Below are 27177 nucleotides of genomic sequence, written 5' to 3'. Positions count from 1 at the left end.
TGTGGCCAGCTCCACTCATGTAGGTGGGCACCTACTAGATCACTTTTTTACCAACCTTGAGAACATCGTGTGTGGTCAGCCTAGTTTTGTTCCTTGGTCAGACCACGCCCTACTTTCCTTTGTGTGGTCCCCAGTAATACAAAATCATAGGGCCCCCTTTCAAAGAAAGTTAGTCGAGTATGATCTAGACTACCGGTTGAGGACTGGGAGGCAGCCCTGAAGAGGTGCCCGCCTGTCCCCCGTGAGGATCCAGTGGTAGCTAATGAAGCCTTTGACAAGTGGCTTAATTCCACCTTAGATGCCACCCTCCCAAAAAAGAGGTACGGCATCGAGAGGGCCCTCATAAACAACCATGGTACTCTGGGGAAATTAAGGAGCAACTGTGCAAACGAGCGGAAAGGAAGTGGAGAAAGGACTTTGCCCCTGCGGCGAAAACTGAATATAAATCATCCCTGAGATCGTACAAAAAATTATTAAAATCTACACAAGCCGCATATTATCAGGGTAAAATCGCGGAAGCAGCTAATACCCCCAGAGAAATTTTTAAAATCTTTCAATCTCTGATCACTACCCCTAGGGCCACCAGTCCTGCTCCGAACCCACAGAAAAGCTGTGAGGACCTAGCCGCTTTTTTGCGTCCAAAGTGTCCAATATCTACTCCAGTTTTGCGCCAATGGCATATATTCCAGACAAAATGGAGAGTGAAAACGAGAGGGCTGAGGAGGTAGCCCCAAACTTTTCTGGAGGTCTTAAAGCCTTCCCACCATTAGATCTGGCTAGTGTGGAAAGTCTCCTTAGCAACCTGAAATCGGGCTCCCCGTTGGATGCTGCACCTCCGGTGGTTCTTAAACAGGTATCAGGGACAGTCTGCCCGGCGATAATGCAGGTCATTAATGCGTCTCTGGCCTCAGGAGTAGTGCCCCCCAACTGGAAGAAGGCAAAGGTCAGGGCCCTGCTAAAAAAAACTAGTTTGGACCCTGAAGACCTGGCTAACTACAGGCCTATTTCGTTACTACCGGGTCTCAGCAAAATAGCTGAAAAACACGTGAATCAGGCCCTCTCTTCTTTTATTGAGTCCACGGGTGCACTACATTCCACCCAGACAGGGTTTAGAGCCAAGCAAGGAACAGAGACAGCTTTGGTGGCGGTGGTGGAGGCAGTCAGAGGCATTGTGGATGCGGGAGGCTGCGCTGCGGTGGTCCTGTTGGACCTCAGCGCAGCCTTTGATACTGTGAACCACTCTGTCCTGCTGCACCGGCTACGTCTTGCAGGGGTTTCCGGACTGGCCTTTAAATGGCTCCATTCCTTTCTATCGGACAGATGCTTCTCCGTTTTTGAGGAAGAGGTGTCATCAAGCCAGCTGCATTTGAGTCACGGCGTTCCCCAGGGATCATCACTCAGCCCTACCTTGTTTAACATTTACATGAGACCTTTGGCTGAGGGGGTGCTTCCCTGGGGAATCCAACTTGTCACCTACGCCGATGACACGCAGCTGGTCGTCTCTTTGGTGAGGGACGATGCTTTAGATCAGGGGATCAATAATTTGACCCCGTGTCTCACCAAAGTCCTGGAATGGATGACCTCTTCTTTTTTAAAGTTAAATGGGGCCAAAACGGACATTATGCTATTGGGCTATAAAGCCCCAATCAACTTGGACCCCTGGTGGCCGCATTGTCTGGGACTCCCTCCGGTGCCTAAGACCCAAATAAAAAGCTTGGGGGTCTGGCTGGACTCCTCGCTAGGATTCCAATACCAGGCCAAGAAGGTGGCCGCGACTTGTTACGGATTGCTGAGAGTCCTTAAAAAGTCCTAGATCTCCTTCCATTCGAAGCTAGACGAGTGCTGGTCCAGTTGCTGATTCTTTCACGGCTGGACTATGCAAACGCCGTCTACATGGGGGCCCCAGCAGGTACCATAAAAACTCTGCAATCTGTGCAGAACTGTGCAGCTTGTCTGCTCATGAAAGTCCCCAAACGATGTTCGACTAAGGCCTCACTTCGGTCGCTTCATTGGCTACCTATTAAGGAAAGGATTATGTTTAAAACCTTGTTTGGCGCATAAGTCCATCCATAGTGCTGGCCCTTCCATTCTTGATCCCCTGTTTCGTCGCCATCAATCGGTGAGATCTCTTAGATCTAACCAGGGAAATCTGCTGGTAGTACCAAGGGTGAAGTTGGCTCGGATGGGTGGCCGCCGGCTTTCTGTACAAGCAGCCAAAGGATGGAACAAACTCCCAGACAACATCAGGCATGAATCTAACCATCTGGCTTTCAGGAAGCGATTAAAGACATTCTTGTTTCAATAATGTCCTTCTAACGTCCTCCGGTCTTACAGCGCTGGGATGCTCGAGGGTAGCCATGCGCTCTACAAGAAAGTATTCATTCATTCATTTATTCATCAATCGTTTGCACTATATCTACCAGTGACTCATTTAGTGTGTAAAGGGCCCAAGAGCAAGGAATGAAATGGTCACTGTTTGAACTCTATAACAAAAATCAGGGTTCAGGGGCCCATCAAACCTGTAGGGCCCCGGTGCCACTGCAGTTGCTGCACCAATAAAGCCTCCGCCCCAGGCAGATTGCAACAATTAAGTTTAATAGATGAACGCAGAACAATGGCAACCTGCCACTAGCACTTCCACCTGGGAAGCTGGCAAAATAGGGTTCAAAGCCTAGAGCATCCTTATGATAAACCTTGAAGGGTTCCCAGACGTCCTTCAAGGGTCCACTTGAAAAGAACTGGAGACACTATCTTTTGAATGATCAACCTACCCCAGAATGCCACACACTGGTACATCCTATGTTGTATTTGAAGGCGTTTTGTTATTTCGTAGATACCTCTGTTGAGCTGTGCCATGAAACTGGAAGTATGAATAGGTATGTTCTAAAGCCTATTGTTGCTGAGTCTTGGATCTTCAAGTGTTCGTGGTCACAACATCTAAGCAACACTAAGAAATGCCATTTGCGTGCCCTAGGCAGCTGTGAGTTGTTATGGGCTATTTGTGAAAGACACACATAGTGGATTTTATGTCCTACCTTGCCAGCTGTATCTTAAAGAGCAACTTTGACTTGCCAAACAGAGCTCGTCTGTTTTCATTTTTCCTTGAAATAATGCAATATGCCCAGAAAGCATGCACTTCTTTTGGTCATCCCCGCAAAAATGAAGCAGAAAAGTAGTTTTGCGAGGCACTTTCCAGTACTGAGACTCTGAGATTGACAGGAAAGAAGTCAAAAGGATAACTCCAAGAAAAGAATCTTTGACCAGTCCCACTGGGACCGTTCCAAGGACAGCGAAGGACTCCAGTCTCTACAGAAAATCAGTTCGGTTACTCATCAAAAGTACAAAGCAATTGCCCGCAGGCAGGTTTCTTCATATCCTCTTTTGCTTTCGTTGGGGGCACACGATAAGGGATTTACCGCTATATGTATCAACAAACCATTTTGCATTTCCTAAATAGCGAATTTTAAGGAATCGCTATTTAGGAAATGCAAAACGGTATGTATGTACAAAATCGCTTTCCAATAGCGATTCCTTAGCATTCCTTAATTTGAGATTAGCAAATTGTCAATCGCAAATTACCCCTTCATTTCCATGGGCCAGGAGGCCCATAGGAATGAAAGTGCAATTTGCAATTAGCACTTTGCTGATCGCAAATTAGGGATGTTTCCAAGGGTGCAGGGGTGTCTCAAGAACACCCTGCTGCACCCCTGAAAAAGACATTTGGGGGCATATGGCGCACATACATGCCCTAAGGGCATGTATGGGCGTCATATGGCACCTTTGGTTTTTATCAAAAAAGATTTTTGATAAGAATTCGCAAATTACCACCAACTAGAAGTTGGTGGTAATTTGCTACTCCTTAATGGCATTTTTTGCATTTTATTTGTTTGATACATTGCATTTAAGGAATCGCAAAATTTGCAATTCCTTAAGTGCAATCGCAAAATAAGGATTAGCAAATTTTGCTAATCCTTATTTTGCATCAAACTTGTTTGATACATTCCATTTGTCTATTTAGCATTCGCAAAGGCCGAAATTCGCAGAATTTCGGCCTTTGCGAATGCTAAATAGCTTGATACATATAGCGGTTAGTCCTTTGCCCTTAGTGACTGTGCCTGCTGCCAATCTCATTGTCTTCACCTATAGGTTCACCTCAATCTTTCTAAAAATCTAACTCGTCCCATGTGTTTAGCAGTTTCCTGCTACAGCGGGTAAAATCAGTGCAATCTAGGTCAACAGCCCGACATTTACAGCATTTTCTTGGTCAGTGATGAAAGAGCTCAGCACTGGCTTTCATCGAAAAGCTCGAGTCTTTCTATTGCTCACACGGATCTGAGGAAGCTGCACTCAGCCTCCGCGGGGACCACGAGCAGCGTCATGGAATCACGCGGGAAAGGATGCTGCGGCTGCTGTATGGACTGAAAGGCACACGCAGAGCTTCTGAGGTTTCAGAGCCTTTCTTAGAAATGTATACCAAGAATAAGGTGGAACATTACAAAGAGAAAAGCAGATGATTATTTTAGTGAGATATTGAAACACTTTGTCCGCGGGCGAAATTAAAAGACTGACATTTTCATTGGGAATATACTTGTTCCTCTTTCTCCTTGAATAGTTATTGACCTATAATTTCAGCTGAAAACTAGAGTTTTTACTTCAACTTTTTTGAATACCAACTTTAAGGAAATCCATCTTTTCACCACGTGTTCCCACTAGTTAATTGTATACCTATGGACTGGATTTATGGCCTTTACGACCACCAGCCAGTTTGGACCTGCCTAACAGGCCCTATTTACCTGTGCGTTTTCCTAAAACATGAGGGGCCTTATTTATGAAGGCCTTGCGCCGCCGGTGCGTCACTTTTAACATGGGAAAAAGTGACGCACCGGCGGCGCAAGGCCTTCATAAATAAGGCCCGAGGTCTGTTTCACTTATTTAAAATGCATATTGGATATTTTCATAGGTCAGCACAAATGGTGCAAGCTGTAGAAATGTTAAATCCCAAATGTGAGCCTACAGTGAGAGCTTTCACCACTGGCATCGTCAGCAAAATATATAACATGACTTAAGAATCAGTCATGTCACACGAAAGGCAAGCCGGAGGGCTGAAATTAAGAGGGACTTTTTTTTTGTTGCTGCAATGGGGTGCTGAATTTAATACCATATAATCACTATCGTTGTGCTACATGTTAGGCTCAGTTGCTTAGTGCTTAAATGTAACCCCTTAACTGCCAGAATATCAGTGCACTCCTGTGCCAATCAGAAGAGACCTTGTACAAACATTGGAGCAGAAACTTTCTTTGACATTTACTGCACCTGACTATATTTATAAATTACATAAGGGTGAAATGAGTATAATTTTCATGTCTGGGGTTAGCCAAGGCTTTTTGATCTTTTACTAAAATTATATCTACAATATAATAAAAAATATAAAGGGGCTTTTAGCCTTCTCTCTTCATCCATTGGTCTGTTCTTCGATCATTAACATTTTGCTTCCACCCACAACAGCATACAGCATGGAGCAATGGGTCAGCCTACTTCCACCACTGGGTAACTTCACTTCCAATGACTGCTTTCAGCCCTTTCACAAGGAGGACATCCACATGAGATAGTTCTCTTCAGTGCCAGTGTTTTCGTTTTTACATTATTCCTACTTTCGTTTTTCCTTTGTTTATAGAGCCTGATGTGATAGGAGAATGCTTTCTACCGGATGAGAACACAGGGCACTCTGTAGTTTTATCATTTCCTTTCTCCTGGCAATGTTGTTGTAGATTCCTTTGAAGTGGTCTGCTGCTTTTTCACATCATACCAGCAGCTCACATGAACTTTGAATATAAGCTCATGAGGGTACCCTATCTTTGCAACCATGTCTTTCTTTCTTTCTTTCTTTCTTTTTTGTCTTTCCTTTTTCTTCTTTCCTTATTTTGTTCATTTCATTCTTTCATTCAATCTTCCTTTCTTTTTTGCTAATTTTTCTTTTTCTCCTCTTTCTTTTTTTCTTCTTCTCCCCTTTCTTTTTTCTTCCTTTGTTCCTTCTTTGCTTCTTTCCTCTTATTTTCTCTTTCCTTTCTTTATTTCATAAATGTTTTCCTTTCCCTTTCTTTATTGCCTTTTTTCTTTCTTCTTTTATTCATTTGTTTTTGTATCTTTCTTTTTTCTTTCTTCCTTTCCTTCCTTCCTTTAGTTCCTTCCTTCCTCTTTCTTTCTTGCCTTCCTCTTTGTTTGTTTCTTTCTTGCTTTCCTCTTTCTTCTTTCACTTTCTTTCTTGCATTCTTGTTTCTTTTTCTTTCTTTGTTGTCTTCCTCTTTGTTTCTTGCCTTCCTATTTACTTATTTATTTCTCTTTCTTTCTTTCTTCATTTCTTTCTTTTTTTCATTCTTTCTTTCTTTCTTTCCCAGACCTATTGGTTCTTTTAAGTCTGTGTTAGCCCAGATCTTTTTATTTTACAAAAATTATGTGTATAACATTAAGTTACCTATAGGGGTTTTCAGCCAGACTTCGTTCGGTGGCTCGTGGTTCTGTCATTCACATTTTTACACCAACTCCAGCTTGCATTAAGAGGCAATGTGCCAGCCCACTGCAGCCATAGGCTGACTTCACTATGAGTTACAGTTTGTTGACCCTTTACAAGGAGCACATCAACATGCAAAATATTCCCCCTAAGTGCTAGAGAGTAGCACTATGGCAATGTGTGTTTTTTAACACCATCGATGCGGTGCATTTTCCCGCTGTGTGCTGGAAAATTCAAAAACCCGCGGTTCATGATGAGCTCAGCTCGTCATGAGTGTACAAGAGGTGTACTTCATGACGAGCTGAGCTCGTCATGAGCGTCGAAGGGGTTAAAGTACAGTAGAATGGTCAATCTTGTCTTATATGCCCAATTAAGGAACATTCATTCTTGTCTTTTAGGCCCAATTGAGGAACATGAAAATTATTACTTGACATGGTTTATATTTCTGTGCTGCTAGGGTGACTTGTATATATATATCATATTTATGTTCAGTCAGCTTTAATTCCCTTCCTGTGCCTGAAGCTTCTAGTTTTCTAGTGCCTTTTTGAGACTAAAACATTTTTCCTTAAGCCAATTCTTTTTAGACTGATGATGGCCCATCAGATTTCAGAGCTGCTAAGGTGACTTGTATAAGGTTATCATAGTTGTGTTCAGTCAACTTTAATCCCCTTCCTTGCTTCAGAAGTTTGTTTTCTTTCAAACCTACATCCATCTAGAGACTGGTGTTTCAATCCCACTGAACAAAACCAAGATCTTCTTGTCCTTCCATCTCCTTCTACTTAACAGATATCTCTTCAAAGACATTGTGGTATCAGAAGTAGCCTGATGCAGCCCAGGTCGTCTTGGTAATGGTCACCTAGGACATAAAGGCTCTGGAATACGAGAAACGGGCAGTTGGAGAAGACTTGATGTGTACCTGACCCAAAGTAGACATAGCTGCCTGCTCTCCTACAATCAATATTAATGACTTATCTGAGTCTCCTGTCATTGTTGGAGGGAACACTGCAGCCATGTAACAAAAAAGGTCTTGTGAAGGCCCTGCCCTTCGTGTTTCATAGGTACTAACCAAGGGAAGTACATGACATCTTATTTTGAAGGACGGGGTTTCACAGATAGGAAGATGCTGGATTTTCTGGATGGGAGGAACAGATATGTGTGAGTCTGCTTTGATCTAAGAAGGACCAAGGAAGGTTTGCTTTGTGACAAATTAGAAGAGGCAGAGGAAAACTCAGACAAATTCCAAAAGTTCAGAAAATGCATTGTGGACTTACCTTATCAGATCACCACTGACACACAGTTATTTGGGCATAATGATGAGAAAGTAAGGAGAGGAGTGTGCAGGAATTATGGTATGTTTATCCTAGGGAAATTCATCAATCACTGTTTGGTCAATCTGATAAAAATGGTGAACACCATTCAGACTAGAACAAAAGAAGAGACACGAAGCTTATCTGGTGGAATAATTACCTCTTCTTGCTGAGGGACTTGAGGATTGGAGGCTCCATCTCTGGATGTGAAAGTCCTATCTTAGGGCCAGGAAGGCTGGGTTATTGATACCCCAAGGAATAAAAGGGTACAGGATCTGACCAACAAAAAGACTACCTACTTTTGATCTGTCCTGGCCAGGAAAATATAGAAGGTCATTGGACTGAAACAGAAGCGCCTGCCTGGAATTAAGAAAAACAAGACCAAGGATTATCAGGATTTATTGCTGTGGCCCTGTTTGGAAGTTGGGAAAAACCTGTTCCCACTTGAACATGTCTATTGTCTAGGAGACCTTCCGTGGAAATTCAAAGACTTTTGCAGTACAAGGGAATGTTTTGCAGAACCAATTGAGAAGATCTGGACATTTATCTTAAATAAGGATATCTGTTGCAAGTGAGTGAAACTGTGTTTTGATGACAGCAATTCGACTAGATTTGCCTCACTGCTGCCCACTGGTGTTAATTATTTAGAATGAAATCTAGTTCACTGACATGTTTAAATAATGACTTCAAAGACACTCATTATTTTAATAACACATCCCAAATCATTTTAAAATCATTTCTGATGCTTCGTTCATTTTCTCTCAAGTCAACCTTCAAATTGTGTTCTTCATAGCCAAACTGGTTTGAAAACATTGCCTTCTTTCCATTTTAGCTGCAAGGTTGATTTTGATTTGATGTTCATCTATCACATATAGTTTTCTTTGAGGAAGTTCTTGCTGCTTCTGTCAAGCTACCTGGAGGAAGTAAAGGCATGTCTTATAAGAATGAGATTAGTTAATATGAACTAGATTGTTTGGACTTTGTAGGACCACAAAGAGAGCTCATATCAAGACCAAGCCCACTCACATAGTTTAACAATCTGGTTTCCTACATTGTTGATCAGTGGTGCGGATGAAGACGTGCCTAGGAGCAAAGATATAACCTAGCAGTTGAAGTCCCCTAATAGATGTTGAGGATTGTGTGGTCAATTTTGACAGTTTACATGCAACACGATTAGGCTTTTGCTTTTTGGTTGCCCGATTGCCAGAGCTTGCTCTGGTGTGTATGCATGGGAATGACACAGGGGGCAAAGTGAGCTACATAATCTGGCTGCCAGTTGTGTTGACCACAGCATTATGTAATCTAGGGTCATCACAAAATCGGAAAACATTAAACTACCAGACACTTACAAGCTTGAAAGCCAGGCTTCGTGAGCAGGGTGCAGCACCACCACAGAAGACCAGAAAAGAAAGGCTATCTTCCTTAATCCTGCTATCAAATCTTGTACAATAGACTTATCATGATACATTGACAATCTCCTTTTAAAGGCTGGAAAAAGTGAGTTATGAATTTTCAGGCTAGAAGTTCACTGAAACGCATCCCTACCATAAACCTTAGCTGTCCATGATATGAACAACATTCCCTTTTGCAGAACAGTGATGCCAACCAAAGATAGTGGTCTTGGAACTTTCTCTTGCTAAGTTCTATCTTGGAGAGAAAAACCTCTTTCTGGATCAGTGGGTCCTCCCCATATTCATGAAAACCATTGTATGCCTTCCAGGATAAATGGCAAAGCTGCAATTTGTCATCACACCTAGTCTCCATATTTTGCTAGAGGAAAATATCTCCCCTCACCTAATAAACATCTTCGGTTAGAATGCTATTGGTGACAGAGAAGCATGTCTATTGCATTCCTTACAAAAAGGTACTTTGCTGCCACTTTCATGAGTTATCATGAATCACTGAGGGCCTTATTCACAAAGGTAAATGTACACTTTTGTGTAAGTTTTTGTTTTGTTTGGTATTCACAAACTATGAGTTTAATGTAAGTTTACAATTGCTGAGACTCTGCAGTCAGCGTGGACGACTCTGCTCATAAATAGATAGAACAGATCTCAGGGACGGTTTGCCTTAAGGTGAAAAGGGACCAATTCCCTGCATCCATCTGGCAATTATTGTGTATCCAAGATACTGCCTTCAGTCCACCACTGGCCCTTCAAAGGCACAGTGGTGGTCCACCAAGATTAAGATCACCTACGTCTTACTGGTTTAGGAGATGTAGCTTACCCCTGAGACGAAGGGGCACAAGTTCCTGGGTGCCTTCCTGAAAAGGTTCACCCCTGGTACACCAGTCTTTCTCTTAAGTAAATTGCTATGGTAAACTCTTGAGGTCCAACGCACCTCCAGGTGAACTCTAGTGTGGGTTCTCAGACTACGGCTGTAAGCTCTCTTCTCATCCATTCACATGATCTAGATATCTGGATATCACTCAGTACATTGTGTGGACACTCCTTTGGCAAAGATATTCATAGGTGGCATTCTTCGTCTGTACAATACAGACTTCTACCTGGGTTAAGATGCCTGCTGATGGCTATTCATTCAGCTTAGGCAGCCTCTCTAGGACAAAGGTGTGATCTACTGGATTAGGTTTCTGGGAATGGTGTTCCACTTGTTAGGAGTATTCAGCTACTGACACCATTCTGCAGAGTTCACCTGCCTCACACCTCATCTATTTTATGGGTAACTCTGACCACATTCCTCAAGATCGGTATGTGAAGACGTTCTCTAAAAGCTGATCTAGGCTTTACCTAACCACCAAATGCCTCAGCTGTGCTATAGGTAGTTAATTGAATTGGATGAATTGCACTTAAAGAAAAGGGAATTTAGCTTCACTCCAGTGGGAAGTAATATTTTTCCACAATGGGGTGGCTAAAGCCAATGGGCACACATACTCATGTTTTGAATCATTTCTATCCTAGTTATCTTTCTAGGTTTTTACATATGACAAGTCATTAACTTCTCTCTCATCTGTATCTGAAGACCCCCTGTATGTATCAAGGTAATCACTAGGCAGCAGCAGTCCATTCATAAAGGCATTTTGGAAGTACCTGACAGAGTAGCCATGGAAAATGGCCACGGTCTAACTTTCTTCTTCCAACCCGCTGAGAGAAACAACCCTCTTCATCCCTTCCTTTCATATCTGGGTCCTCTTCTTTAAGCCGTCATATTGAGCTTTCACTTTGGTAGAAACTGCATTTGCGGGATTCCTTTTTGAGCAGCGATTTCAATGCAATGCCCAGCCATGCCCCCCAGGGTCCAGCGTGATTCCATGGCACTGGACTTTAAATTCCTAAAGTACTGCTTAGCAGTGAAACCAAAGTACAGTCTGCTCCCTCTGCAATATCACCAGTGATATGGCACCATCAAATCCCTAATAACATAACCTCCCTATGTAACCGCACTCTATACTCCTTATCTACATGATAAATAATCGTGCAAAAGCCCTCCATTACAAAACAAGCCAACAACTCTTTAAGGGTATGCTCTATGGGTCTTATTATGCATAGAATGCCAGTCACCTAAGCGCGAATATCTCCAAAAGCTAACACCTGCCCCTGAGCAGTTCTTAGCCATGTTATCCAATGGTAGGTGGATAACATGGCTAAGAGCATTAGCTCGGTAATGCATGAATATCGCTGACTTTTCAGCGATATTCATGCATTTCGGCCGATTTTTATCGCTTAGGAGATATACCTTGATAATAGCAAGGTTCCTAAGCGATAAAAATCGCCGCAGCTCGGCGATAAAAATATCGCCGCTAAACCAACATACCGATAATTATCGCTAGTTGTTGGTAATATGCCCCATAGTCGTCTCTGTCTTAGGCTTGTTATCCCGTAATGTCTCTCTATTTTATCCTTTAAGCGTGGATCACATTCATGTGTGTAATTTGCTTTGGAAGATTCCACGTGATCAGCTTGCCTTTTTCTTTAGAGGTCTGTTTTTCTCTTCAATGGTCAATTCTCCGCTTCTCCACCAGTAGCCTCTACCACCCAGTTCGTAGGGATGCTCTTGACCTCATCCGGGTGGCGAGAGGCTCCTTCCTCAGGCTTATTATGAGGAGTTGCGTCTTCAAGGCGATCTCCTTGCCTTTACTAGCCTGTTTCGCCTTTTACCATTCTGTGAGGCTTATTTGCATGTCTTGTACCTATAATTTATAAAAAGGCTGGATACTTCTTTCCTTGAGCAGTGCAGATAAGGAAGGAGTATGATTTAAAGAGAAGTGACTGTGCATTCAATAATTACATTTTCTTCCCGTCACCATTGTCAATTGATTTTAATTATTGCGTCTGGATAAAACGCTAATGTTTATCTTCTCATTAGTTAATTACAAATTAGATAATCCTATTCAGTTTTCACATTTGAGAGTTTATAGTCAATTTAGCTTTTTGCAAAATGAGCTAATTATGAATTAGCTTTAATCATTTAGTTCCTGGTTAAAATGTCGCATTTTATTCTCTCATGGATGAATTTACCAATTACATAATCCGATTATTTTTAGATTTTAGAGTTTAATAACCAAATCTGCGATGCTTTAGAATTAAATGTTTGCTGCTACCAATCAATATATACTAAATATTAGAAACATTAAATTAGGGGAGGTCTTCATAACAGTTGGGAAGTCACACAGCTACTTGGCTTGAGGAAAGCCAATCGCCAGAAAGCCTTTGTTGGTAAAATCACATAATAAAATGCTTTTACACACCGGGTGCAAGGTCCTATACGGTCTAGCTTTATAGCACACCTATACATATGGCCAGGCAGGTATTAACCTATACAGAAAGAGTACATGTGCAGTGCAGTGTCATGAATAGCTTCCACCCTATTGTGACAGCCTAGTGTCAATCATTGTCATGTTTACCGGATAAACACTGGAATAGAAACCGTTAGTGTTTGAGGACTGTTCAGCATATCACAACTTCTAGCAGAGGTTAAAAAGTTCAGAGGTCAGAAAACACAAAGGTCTTGAAACATTATAGCCTGATGTGGTCTGCGCTGTGACACATAAGGAGAACATCTGGTTCCACCTTGCTAATAATATCCGTAAATTAACTACATTCTTCAGTGTATGAGCTAGCTGATTTCCAAATCATGACATACCTAATAATTCTAATCAAAGCAAAAAATTATCTTTTCATATACCAAAGATGTTATGGTAAAATTAACCTGATAACCTGCATAATTTAATATATTTTTTTTTTACGGAGAAATAGATTATACAAAGTCATAAATGTATTAAAATGCTTCACTTTATCCAGCTTCCAGCTTCAAGAACATCACACCATATAGTCGATGGTACAGGTCAAATGTATTTTTAGACTTGAATATCAGTGCTAAAAATCCAAACAAAAGTTTCCAAAAATCTTTGGCTATCAAATGTCCAAAAAAACATATGTTCTGGAAAGCAGTAATTGACAGGATTAGTAAGCCTGCCAGAAGCTTTTAGGCAGTCATTGACCTTTATACCGCAGCGCGTGGATTTAATGAACCACCGACTGGGAGAAACAGAATCGAGAGGCATGCCATGCGAATTAAAAACACAGCATGCAGACACACTGATGAAATGGACCTCAGATTTTCTGAGATTCTCAGCCAGATGTTTATTTAAAGTGATCATGAAAGATGAAGAGTCAGCCCTTCTCTACAAGCACAAGCAAGAGCCCCTTTCAGAGACAGGAGTAGATCCAGCATCATTTATCTTGGGGATGTAGTTACAGTGACGTTTCATCCGTCACTTTAGTGGCGGGTCATATGATCTTGGAGCTCCTTGGGATGGACGTCTACAATGAGAGTGAACAACACCACCCTTGTGGACTATCGAGGGCGTCATCATCAGAACGGGAGTGGGAACCTAAAGCAGCCCTGGTCATTTTGCAGCACCAGTTCGGGGAAGGACACTGGTGTACAACAGAACTATGCCGATCCTGTTGTGCTGCTTCCAGAATGTGGGGATGAGTGCTGCACATGTTCTCTAGAGAGAGAGCAAGATTGAAAGACCAACTGAAGCACTGATGAAATGCTGCTGCTTCTGATCGACTTGTATGCATGCAAGCCTGAATTCAACCCAAAAAGTGATGCAGGCATACTACCAAAAGATCTCTCTTCCTTGCACCAGGGAACAGGGCATTCTGAAAAAACAGATGTTAGTGTGAACTCAATGGTCACTGTGCCTGGTGGGCACAGATCAACCCATCTCAACTTTCTACTGTTTTTGTGCCACCAAAGGACCTCTATGGTCCCTTTGTGTGATCTTTTGCTTCCTGGACCACAGCCTTTTGTGTACATAGGTCAGGTGACTGTCTACCCCATTCATCGACAAGGCTGCTCTCGCCTGAATGTGAGGCCAATGTCCCTGAGTCACATTAGGTCCGATGTTATTTTAAACACTTTTTTGGACCTGGCCCTTCTACAGTGTTATCCCCACACTTTTTGCCTTCCTCCTACCTTTTTTCTGACCTTCTTTTGGATGGCTTTAGGGCTCTGGGCACTTTACCACTGCTAACAAGTGCTAAAGTGCACGTGCTTTCCCCCTAAACATGGTATGATTAGTTTACCCCTGATTGGCCTATTTAGTTTATCTGTAAGTCTCCTGTAAAGTGGTAATCAATGTACCCAGGGTTTGCACACTAAATGCTACTAATGGGCCTGCAGCACTGATGTTGCCCCCCACAAAAGAAGCCCTTCAAACCTGTCTCAGGCCTGCCATTGGAGGGCCTGTGTGCACAGTTTACTGCCACTTAACTTGACATTTAAAACTATTTGCCAAGCCTCAAACTCTGCTTTTATTACATATGAGTCATAACTGAGGTAGGCCCTAAGTAACCCTAAAGGCAGGGGACTGTGTAAGTAAAAGGTAGGGCATGTACCTTTATGTTTTACATGTCTTGATAGTGACATACAGCCTATTTAGTTTTCACTGTTGTGAGGCCTACTCCTCTCATATGCTAGCATTAAGAATTCCCATACATACTTTTAAATGGTAATTCCTGATCAGAAAGGAGTGGTGTTTTGCAATTTTAAGTATGTTTAGAATAGTCGTGTTAAATCCTACTTACTGGTGAAGTTGGATTTCACATTACTATTTTAGAAATGCCACTTTTAGAAGTGGGCTTTTCTCTGTGCTTATAACTCTTTGTGCTTTGCAGCCTGCCTCCAATACATGTCTAGGCTGGGTGACAGCTACACTTTGTGCATACTCTCTAGACAGTAAGAACACAGAAAGGGCTGGGTGTGACAGGGGATTCATCTGCATTCATCTGCATACTGATAGTCTTCCTGGGCTGGGAGAGGGAGAGGTGGTTCACACTAAAATCTGAATAGCCTGTGTCCTGCCCTCACAGAAAGGGCACTTGTGGAGTAATCCTATTTACTTTCCAATCAACCCAAAGAGAAGTCAAAAGATACATTTAGCAGTGTACGTGTTGTCACTTTCGTTAAAGGCTACCGAATACAGCGCATAATTTGTAATAAAATAAGTGCCAAGACCCTCGTAAGGAGGCCACAGCAGTTTACACCACCATTGCCCCTGCCAGTGGCACAAATTACAGAAACAACACAACTAATAACCATCACACTCTACAAATGTGAAAATTAAGACTATTCCAGGACCCCACAGCTATAAGAATGGTTTGTGTGGTAGTTATTAGTCATTGCTAATGTATACTCAATTAATAAACAGCTGTTGTTGTGCTCATCTCTAATTAGGCAGAAAGTGCCACCATATGGCAGACTTTTATATGAGCTGGTGTTGACAATTAAGTACCAGTGCCGAGCACCAGCAACCACCGGCTCCAATTAAGCACTGCTCATTCATCTACCCAAGTTGACTTCTTCTAGTCGCCTGAATACAGCTGTGACATGTATAGCTTGACTTGATGTCTCAGTATGTCTCTTTTGACATAAACTGATAAATATTTTCTTCCAATAGTTTCTTGTAAACTCTTGTTTACATCATGGAGCCCAGTAATACAACCCCAAAAAATGTTCATTTGAGTAGTTATCATTAGCTATTTTCCTGAAAGCTTATTTGCCAATCATGACTCCGAGCCTTACCATACTATAGGTAAAGGACTACAACTGCTGCATTTGAAAGCGTTTGCAGAGTCCAGGTGTGTTATCAGGGTGAGGGGTGGAGGTCTAAAGAAGGCATGTCCCAAATAGCAACATTTTGTTTTGTGAAATTATTTAAAATTCAGATTGCGGTATCTCATGTGAAAATTTAACACAAGACTATATACCTTGTGTTTGAAATTCATATACCATTCTGGAACCAATTCCTTGTGGAAAAAAACGTGCACAATTTTGCACCCGCATAACACAAAATCTTCACATTTCACAGGCATAATAAAAATTTTGCACAGGCTTAGTCTAACCAATTGGAGTCCTTATAGAACTTGGTGCCTTTTAATGGGATCATGCTTAAGCCTTCTTGCAAGATATGAGGACATTCAAGTCTTGAGCACCACTACTATGACCAAAATGCTCATGTAATTTAGGTAAGTTAATTTAACCAAGTACATCTTTGATAGCTGCTAGCAAGTGGCTCTCTTCTGGCTTCCATCTGGTTGTCTTTACGGTGCTTCGTTTTGCATGTCATGATGGACGTATTGAATGGGAGTCTGGATATAGGTGCCCATAACCTGAAAGAACTTCACAGTACTCAGGTTATAATCCAAGTAGGTCTTTGATAGGTACTGGCATGTAGTCCTGCTGATTTCCAAGTTGTTGTCTTTATGGTGCTTGGTCTTCCATGCTATGATGTTCGTTTTCAATGGAAGTATAGCTATCGGTGTCTCAGATTTTCACAGTTCTCATGGACTTCTATTTGGCCTTCTTGTTTTCCTCCCAAACTAAAAAGCACCTTAATCTTAAGGCAGATGATGGTCTACCCTTTTTACAAGAAATAAACTGCCTTTCTGAGGGTATTGTCAATTCTGATGAGCCTAGGAAAGGCATTTGGATGGTTGATATTTGTTCATTGTATAACTATTTCTAACTCAAGGACATTGTTACTAATGATATGGCCTTGCACTTCAAATAACCACAGTAATTAGTAAGAACATCTTTACAAAATTAGGGGGAGACCCTCAGGGCTTTCGTCAAAGGATGACAACAAGTGTCTAGAGAACACACACATCTCAAGATATGTGCTCAGTGAGTGAGACTGACTGTGGCAAGTCTAACACTGACATTTGGTCAGATGTCCATTCTGGGTAATTTCCTTAAATAAGAAAATAATTCTGTAACATATTAACTTCAAGAAACAAAGCTAATGAGACATACCACACATTCCACAAACACATTGCGTTGTAAACAAGCAGCTCCTTTCATCACAGCTTTCTTCAATGTTGCATAACTAATTTTGGAGCAGGCGCTGGGGGGAGGTGGAGTGGGGGTGGGGGGTGGGGGGTCTGTGGTTTTTCAAATGCCGGCTTAGTCAGCCAACGACCCATGACATGGGCCTGCCACTGGTCTTCAGCCTCACCTGCACCTTTACAGGACGCCACCCTTTGTGGGGTGTGGGACAGAAATCCTAGAGAAGGGTCAACCTTTGGGGAATTTGTTTTTTGTTCAGTAGCTATAAAAACACATGCAGAGATCTGGGTGATCTGGTGGCCCTAGAATCCAATATAATGAAGTGTGGGGAGAACTGACGCACCGCTTGAAACACAGAAAATTATTTGCAACCTCATATTTACAATAGTGTAAGAAAAGGGCAGGAACAGAGTTTGTACTTGTCTTCGCACTTAGCCATCGTCGAGATCTCAAACTCGAGAATAATGCTTGAAATAAGCTAATGACTTTCAGGGTTGGCTCAAGGGTGGAACTGTGTCTGTCTTAATTGTGTCTCCTGTTGCCATAGAAAAATCAAAAGTAGGCCTGGGCAGAATTTCGATTACACTGGAGTAATCTGAGGAATTTTGGTAATTCCACGTTACTCTTTGACACATAATTACTGATAGTTATGCGATTATTCCAACTCACCTAATTAAGAGTAATTTGGAGGGAAAATCCTACAGAGATGGGAAATTTAGCAAGTGCAGTTGGCCGCTCATGCTTTCTATTCATATCCAATTGCTTTTAGCACTATTTATTATGCAAAATGCATTGTCACGTCTAGTTTGGATACAAGGGTGCATTATGTGGTAAGAAAAAAGTGCTAAATTGTAGTTGTAAATTGAGGTAAAACCTTATTTCAAGAGCATACTAAGAGAGTGTGAGTGACTGTTTTTTATTCATTTCACTCTTCGTATTCTCCTGCATTTAGTGGTAATTCTTAGTGGAAAATGCACCTTCGTGTCCATTTTGGATGTAAAAGGGCATTTTTGTGATAAGAAATAGTGCTAAAGGCACAATTGCACTTCTCGCGTAATTCAAGCGTAATCTTGTGGAATTCTTAGAAAATTCCATTTGATCATGATACATGGAATTTTGCGAGTTACGCCCACCCCTATTCAAAAAGTGGTAACTAAATTGTTTGGCCCAGGATATAAGCCTGTTAAAATGCCCCCACAAATTTCCTCAAGTTCACCTCCACCCCTGTGCCCAAGAGAGGTCACAAAGTGGAGAAAACCAGTGCAAAATGTACTATAACAATTTTACTTCATTCCCCTGGCACAACATCTTAACTTGAAGATAATGCCATGGGTTAATCTACTACAAGCTAGTGAGTTTAAATTACGAAAACTATTGCTAGGAGTGCATTTATTCACTGCCACATAATCCATCACTTGCTGCACAATTAATAGATTTAAAAACAAACAATGTTGCTAGTTCAAATTAATCAAAATGTTCTTTAAAAAATGCAACCTGTGGAGCTGCGCAGAGTAACACCCTTTGAAAAGTTTAACTGGTCATCTTTCCTGTTATGATTCCAGGTGTTAAACTGGTAGTCATTAGACAAAATTTTGCCCAGACTTGAAAATAAAAAATATTAAAGCAGCCAAACGTGCTGCATTGTGCCGCACAAAACTGTTTTCTGTCTTTTCATGCAGCATAATATAGTCAACCCTGAAGCATGTGAGTGGCACACAGGGCCAGCTTTAGTGCTGGTGGCGCGGGGTGCGACAATCACTCTTGGCGCCCCTAAGTCCCATGAATGCCTCTTCAGATTCTCTCCCTACAACTTGCAAAAGTGCCCCTCATCTCTCCTATCACAAGATATTGCTAAACACAGCGCCCCCCTTAGGCCACAGCGCCAAGCTCAACAGGTCAGCGCCCAGTGCGGCCGCACCGGTCGCACTCCTCTAAAGCCGGCCCTGGGGGTACACATTTGCACGCTAGGTTTACGATCACAGACATCTGTGAAGGTGGTCAGATGGCAGGTGAACTGTGCACTTGTACAATTGTTCTGAACTCACAACAGAATTTTCCCTAACAGTTCCTTTTTTTTTTACAACAAAATGAATCCACCTGAAAGGGACTTCAGAATGGTTTAGTTATAATGACATCAAAACTGGAAGAAATGTTTGGAATTAAACCCTGCGGTATATTTTTAATAGTCTATGATACCTAGAGTTATTTGACTCTGCTTCGAGGTAGGTTGATATTGCAAGTACTGTGGATCTTTCAGTTCTAAATTATCCAAAGGTGTTGAATGTGATTTATAATGTAGAATTTAGAGAAGTACTCAATATAATATTACCTTTGATAATCTCAGTGGCAAACGGCATATTTTATTGCCACGTTAAATATTAAATGAGCGCTCTCCAGGAGAAGTCGGTTTTACCAATTTAGAACTACAGAACTAAAGCTTTAAAGGTTAAAGTCTGTGTCACTGAAAATGCTACAGATTATTTCTGAAACGCTACTCTCAAAGGCACCATTTTGTTTAATTTCAATTTTAGGAGCAATGAACACAGTGACTGCACATACTTTTTGGTGGCGTCCTAAACAATGACCTTGATGCCTTCATATAAAATTGGGCAGAGATTGTGATCTGTATAAGCTTGGTACCTGCATAAAAGGTTAGGTGGTTTTGGGCACGATGAACCCAGGGCCTGCATGAAACTTTAGGGTGAGTTTGAGTGCAATCATCCTGGTACCCACATATAATGTTAGCAGGGCCAGACAGGGAACCCAAAGCAGCCCTGACAATTTTGATGGACCAACCTCCCTGCTGATTTTGTTAGTGGGGACCGATATAGCAGCACCACTGCAAAATCGGGCCCACCACTCAAGCCTCCGCGGGAAATGCCTGATGCCCACTAGGGCCAGTACGGCCCTGAATGTTAGGCGGCTTTGGGAGCGATGAACCTGGTGCCTGCATATAGCGTTGGGTGGAGCTTGGGACCTGTGAACCGCTGCCTGCATATAATCTTAGGCAGAGTTTGGGAGTGATTAACCCTATACCTGCCTATACATTTAGTTGGTGTTGGGGACAATGAAGCTGGTGCATGCATATTAACTTAGGTGGAGTTTGGAGGTGATAAAGCCGGTGCCTGCTTCTAAATTTTTGTGGCTTTTGGGAGCGATGAACCAGTTTCCTGCACATAATTTGTCCCAACTTGAATGAGTGGTGACTTTTTGAGGGGGTAAAAACAAAACTATCAAAAAGGAGAACAAGGAAGGAGGGTGATTACATTAATATATGTTTATTTTATTTTATTCTTTCGACTTTTCTTTCTTAAACAAGTATAAGTATATTTAGTTTCAATATGTAAGCATCTCAGACAAGAAAGGTATTTCTTTTCCTTTCTACACTTGGTATTGTTAACGGTAGTTCTGTGAGAACATTTTGAAAAGTCAGCGTGTTTAAATTGATGTAATTTGAACTGTCACCTGCGTGGCAGACATAACTATATAGTCACTGAAAAACCCAAAGGTCAAAATGACATTACAGTTAAATAGAAATGTCAGTTACAACTTGAAATTTTATACTCAAAAAACACTGAAGTCTACCAGCTTGCTGCTTTTTAAGCTTAGTAGAACTTGTGGCCCCACCAGGCCCAGTTTTGTCATCAATGATGTCATCTGTTATGTTACCAGTGATTCCATCAGTGATGTAAATGAACATGTCATGAGTGATGCAATATGTGAGGTCATAAGCAAAGTATGGTGGGGCAGAAGTTCTAGTTAACTCAGTAAGCTATAACTGGTGGATTTCAGTGTTTTTCAGACTAAAATGTTAAGTTTTAACCAATATTTCAGCTTACTGTAACATCCGTTTAATATTTGTTTTTCTCAGTGAATTTTTACGTAAATCAAGATCTTATTAACATTCCCACCTCCACCAGGTTGCCAAACCCCCCACGGAGCACAGCTTTCAGCCATGCACAGCGTGGGGTTGGGCACCCAACCACCCAGCTGTGCGTGGTGTAGGGTTGAACATGGGTGCCCACCACACACAGGTGGCCCAAACCCCGCTGCGCACAGCCTACTAGACAGGAAGAGTTTTCCAGAAATAGAAGTAATATACCAACACTACTATCTAATAAAAGTGATAAACACAAGATAGGCTAAAATATATTTACCCAGTCCCAGTATTTAGGGAGGATTATAGCAATGATTTAATACAATGATGATGAATGATGAGATTAAATGATGATGAAGAGTAATAATTCTAAATAATACAGTGAGGAATCCGCGGACTATCAATAAAATGTGGTTTTGGCTTCATTGGGACAGGATTTATCATATGGAAACGTGTCTCCTCAGCTTATCCCTCTGCCACGCCTGCTCCAACATCCGAGCTGTCAGATAATCCTTTCTTAGACTAAGGTTAAAGCCAATGCTTGGATTATTTTTCATCAGAGGAGGCAGTGGGGAACCCGAATGTTGTTATATGGGGATGTTCCATGTTTTTGAGCCGTGAATAAAGCTACTGAAGGTCTTCCACAATCCTTCGCTGCTTTAAAGAAATCATTGTTTTGCTCAAGTGTGCTCTATCTGAAGTTGATACTAGGTTGGAGTCTGGGTTGTGGTCGGGCAGAAGTAGACTCTAATACCCCTCCTAATTCAGATATCCTTGGGGATAAGGAAAAAGCAGCCTCACCTGTGCTTACTTTTGTGGTCTCTTTTCTGATCGCTCATTTCTCTCCTCTCTGCTCCACAGCCCATCTTCCTTTCCCATGTGTTTCTTATATTCCGTTTGAATATATTTCTATGTTCTTTACTTCTTCAATGACCCCTTTGCCATTCTCCTTATCTTCTCCATTAAACCTTCATGTTTTATTGATCTCTGCCAATCTTATTTGAAATTGAATGTGCCTTATGATTGCACATTTCTATTGTTGATTTGACTACGGAGACATTGAATTTCTGTAGCAGTACCTATTTCTGTAGCTGCCTCCATAGTTTCAGACTTCAGGCATGTACACATTTAACATGATACACACCTTATGTGGATATTTAAGTTGGCAGAAATGTTGGCAGCACTTGGTGCCTATACACGTGCAGGCTTCATCGCTCCCAAGCAGAACCTAACATTATATGTATCATACTCAAACTGGCAAGCATATAGAATTGTAATCAGAATCCCATAATACCCATGTATTGCTGTTCACGTTACGGCTGTAAACAGTAGGGTAACAGCCCATCGTGCCTGTTAATGCCACAGAACTTAGAGGTTGTCATGCCACATGGAATAATGCATCTGTTCTTAACGCGCGTAACAAAATTGTTGCAACCCGCTTATTTACCTTGTTACTTTCCATCACTTATTTTGTATCATTTGCCAATGTCTCTGTTGTCCTTCACATCCCACCTCTCTCCTTCCTCAGCTCATTTGTGTTCTGTCAAGCACTTATTTGCAACTTTCATATTTTCAGCCAGATAAACAGCACAACCAGCATCATGAGTTCATTCTATGTAATGAAATTAGAAATCACAAGTAATCTCTTTATCATCTCATTACACGTGAGTACTTGTCCCATGCCTTAAAATCATGTCATAGCTAATTTATAATATGCAATTAGTGTCTTTTTGGCACAGACAAATATTGCATTATGGAGGGCACTATTTTATATTCGAGATTTGTGTTGTCATCTTTTATTAGTTGAATTGACTTTGTCTTCTGCATTCGTAATGGAGTCATTGCATTAATACTGGTGGAACATACAATTATTGCTTAAACTTACGGTGCCTTCTGTTTCTTCTGCTTTTCTCCTCTATCCCTCTAGAAAATAAGAATGTCTTTATTTAAAGGGCATCTCCTTACTAATATAGCTATTTGTAATCACGTCAGAGAGAATGCATCTCACCAGCAGTTAAACAAAAGTTTGTATTTAAGCTCTCTTGTTAGGAAGAGTGCTACTGGAAAATGAAGAACATTGAATTAGGGGTTTGCAACATGGTTCCTTTCTGCCCTTAAAATGACAACACTTTGGAGACTCATGAAATACGTTTATTCCATCTTGCAGGTTTTAACCTTACAAAAAGAAACAGTAATGGTGACTTAAAACTTCCTACAAGAAGTGATTTGTTCATCTTCCATAAAATTAGTATGCAATATTGTTTACCCAAGGCTGTCCATGATTTCGTTGCTGGAAGCGTTGAAGTCAAAGTCAAATAGGAATACTGTTGTGGGCAGTGAGAAATCGCCCTAATTTCCGGGTATTCTAAGTTAGTCGAGGGAATCCTCAGAGCTAAACATTATCACTGCAGAAATGATTTGTGAGCAAATGAATAAAGAGGAATTCTGAATGAGTCACATGAATGTTGTTTAGAATAGATGTGATGATATTGGTTAATGTAAAGTTCTATTAATATTTGTCCCGATGAAATAAATGAAGAGTCATTATTAACCAAAACATGTAAATATGCACTTGGCATTTAGGCAATCGAAGCTCAACCTTACTGAGACAATGCCCATCTTTACTGGAAGGTTTCCACAAATAAGGACAATGTCGGCCTTAAGCAGTGTCTCTCTTTCATCTAAGAAAGGATGTCATGCACCACTCTTGAACTGAATTTAAATAAGAAGGATTTCATACTCATTGTCAAAACCAAAAGACAGACCATTTCCAGGTTTGGAGTTCCACTGTGAAAATGGAAGGATTCATAACACAGCTCGCCATGTACACAACGGGACTTGAATTCATCATCATTATCCGCAAACTCATCTTCATAACATTTATCACCAACACCAGGGTACCAGTTTTCACTTCTACGTCAAATCAAATCTCCATGAGCCAAACTTCAGAACACCATGCAAGCTGATTTTCCAAACATCATCCTGAAGCCACTGAAGAGTGCCCTCCAATTTATCATTGAATGAACTAATATGACTATATCTCTTGTGGGTTTACAAATATATTGCCTTCCAAGCAGCAGCATTTTTTCAGATACAAAACTATGATAAGAATTGAAGTAAAATGTGCAGAAAAGAAAAAAAGCCTGTCTTTTCCCATCTATGTGTCCAAAATCAGGATCAGTGCATCACCTATATCATAGTGTTTCAAATGTTCCTACAGTTCAGGAGGTAGTTGAAGATACATCAGTTTGCCATATTAGAACTCAATAAGGTACTTTTCACATTCTACCAGCCACCTGGGTCCAACTCAGAGGAAACCTCATCTTTCCTATTGCTCGCCCCACCTGATCACATGACTCAAAGGTAACACCTCAGCCCCCCGATGTACTGTGTTGCATTAATCACCAGCTAGGTTTGTGATCTATAAGTACCTCCAGATGTATTCATACAAATAAATGAATCACTCCACTCTTGCATCTCAATTCACTTCAGTTTCCCTTCAGAAATGCATGAATATAGGTAGTCAATTTTCCTTTTTAACAGAAAAATTAAATCTACTCAAGTACAGTTCTCCTTTCTTTCTCCTGCACAAGTGACCCTCGTTATACACATGGCTGAGTATTTACTGCACACTTTCTCTAAATCAAATAAAATTGTATATAACCACAAAAGAAAGTAAACTTAATTTAAAAGGGAATGGCATGCATCATTGAAATATCGTCGCTTACAAGGATGTAATATTTTCTATATTGATTGTTCTTGTTTGTACTTCTTGAGTATGGGAAACAAGCATGTGTTAAAGGGACAGGGGAAAATAGGATAAACACAGCCACCGGTGTGTTGTGCAGAGGACTTGGCTCAGGTTTCTTAGAGCTAAACAAGATTTGATTTTGTGCCATGAAGATCAACATTTTGAAATCTGCAGTTTCTGACATAATTAAATTCAACTGAGCATGGTTAAATCAGGGGAGCATTGCTGTTTTTGCAGATACTGTAGGGACTCTTGTTTGGGTGTTCTTCAATGTTGCCATGTTTAACACAACATACCAGCCTTCCTGGCACTGACGACTCAAAAATTCTCTCTGCCACTCATAGTAATATTAGCGCATTTGCATTCTCCATTACACAGACGTTCTCCAAAATATACAAATCTTCATTATAAGTACTGGCTCTTTCGGCTTTCAGATTTTACTCCGGACATATCACTATGAAGCTTGAAGTATTTCTGAAAACTATGCATTTGCCTTTTACTGCATTTGGCACCTTGGACTAAATTTGATATAGACTTTTTCTAGGATGCGTATGATACTGAAAATATTGACCTCACCCTTTCCGAGGACAGGGTATTCCATCGGTTAGATGTTGCATGCAGTCATGCGCAGGACCATAAGTCTTCCTCTCTATTTATAGAACTGGCTGAGGACTAGATGGATGTTCCTTTTCATGTAACATTATTACTTTAGGTCATGGCTTGTCTACTGTGCGATCAACAGAAAGAATTGAGGCGAAAGTTGTTCATCTTTAACCTCAATTGTTTCTGCTGATCACACAGCAGATGAGCCATGACCTACAATGATAATGGGATGGCTTACAAAGTTTAATATTGTGGAACTATTTAACAAGGTCCTCTGTCTGTACTGTCAAAAAAGAAAACTGTTCATTGCGGCATATGACTGTTCTAACATTTACACTCAATATGTGATCACTATTATGTCGAATATGTTAAAAGTCTTGTTTAGTATTTTGTAATTCAATTTGTTGACAATATCCAATATGTCATTAAGCACTACCTTTTTCGAGCATGCTCAGCCATTAGGTTCTAGATCGAATATAACCCACATAACACAGCTGGTTGCAATCAAAAACGCAAGCTATCCACTTACAGAAGATGGTTTAGCTTACAACAGTAGCAAAAGTATTACATCTAGTGCTTGAAAATGTCCCCAGCTGAAAACAAGCTCTTGGATGAGACATGCACATCTTTCTATGTTTTATGCAATATTACCCTCCTTGTGCGAATCTTGAGCATGAGAGGCAAGCATAATTAATGTAGATCAATCTGAACAGATGCTTAAGAAATCCTTCTACACAATAGAATTAGGCATCATTATGTTACAGCACCGCCACGGAAAAAGAATGTGAGACATACATCGGAGGAGGTTGTAAAGAACAAAAATTGTAAAGAGCCTTTTTAATGCTTCCTGTGCATTAGTTGTTATTTTCATGCATAGCACAAAGATGTAAAAGTATATGCAGTCTTGTATCATTCACACACTGGGAACATAACCCTTTTTGCGCATGCTGAGAAACAGGAGCCTCTCGAAAAAGGAAATATATAAGAAAAACTGATATTAAGCTGAAAAAAGTAATGCAAAATGGAGAAATCACTTGACCATTTCATGGAACTTACTCAGAGTCTTTGTTCCATAACCGTCGTCACCTAATCCGGGGATGTCCTGCACAGGCGTCCCCAGGGAGAAAGCAATGGGAGAGGAAGAACAAGGCGCAGAAGAGGAAGGAAGACGTCAGTGGAATTGAAATGGATACTACTACCCTGAAAGACCATGCCCGCTGAGCTGTCTGGATCCCAGTCCTTGCTTTTTGACCTAAGATCATCACAGCAAATTTTTGTAGGTTATTTTTCCATTGAAGGAGACAGTGACCATCTTCTTGCCCAACAGCAAGGAACTCCCTCCAACAGCTATACAAGGGGTGTAGTGTGAAATGGGTCTGGGTTTTGCATTTGTTTTTCGATAATCTGTGTTCATTGCATAATTGCTTGAACTGCAACTGTGACATGCACCTTTTAAAATATCATAAGTACTTATCCACTATCACCTTTAGAAAGGCACTGCTTGAAAACACATTGAAAACTGGACATGTAACTATTTTTGGTTAGTTGAGTCTTTCAACCTTGTAACTGGTCATGTAAAGAGAAAGTGAACTTTATGGACACACATTTCCTTGCTTCAAGTAGCTTAATAGTTTATTGATTACATTTTTGCACATTGCGTCAACTTTTGTGGTTTCACTCATTAGTATTACCTGCAATTGTGGTTTGGGCAGCAAACAAAAGTGCCATATTTCACTACAGGAATCAACTACAATAAATAAAGATTTTATTGACTTAACACATATTCATAGGGGTATTTCTGCTTATTATGCTGAAT

The 27177-nt window shown here is 41.0% G+C and overlaps 1 protein-coding gene across 2 annotated transcripts in view; it reads right to left on the bottom strand.

Annotated features, from left to right (window-relative positions):
* The window catches only part of LOC144773449 (disks large homolog 2), a 583523-nt gene that overhangs the window by 184379 nt on the left and 371967 nt on the right, over window positions 1–27177 (bottom strand). Inside the window, exon 4 of one of the 2 annotated variants that reach the window (XM_078658480.1) lies at window positions 26418–26463. The exons of the other annotated variant lie outside the window; for it this stretch is intronic. Within the exon in view, the coding sequence (XP_078514606.1) occupies window positions 26418–26463 (46 nt within the window). The remainder of the gene's footprint in view (window positions 1–26417; window positions 26464–27177) is intronic. 2 annotated transcript variants of the gene reach the window in all.

This window comes from Lissotriton helveticus, chromosome 8 (genome assembly GCF_964261635.1).
Source record: "Lissotriton helveticus chromosome 8, aLisHel1.1, whole genome shotgun sequence".
NCBI lineage: Eukaryota > Metazoa > Chordata > Amphibia > Caudata > Salamandridae > Lissotriton > Lissotriton helveticus.
Note: the sequence above shows the minus strand (reverse complement) of the source record. Positions and strands in the feature narration are given on the sequence as shown.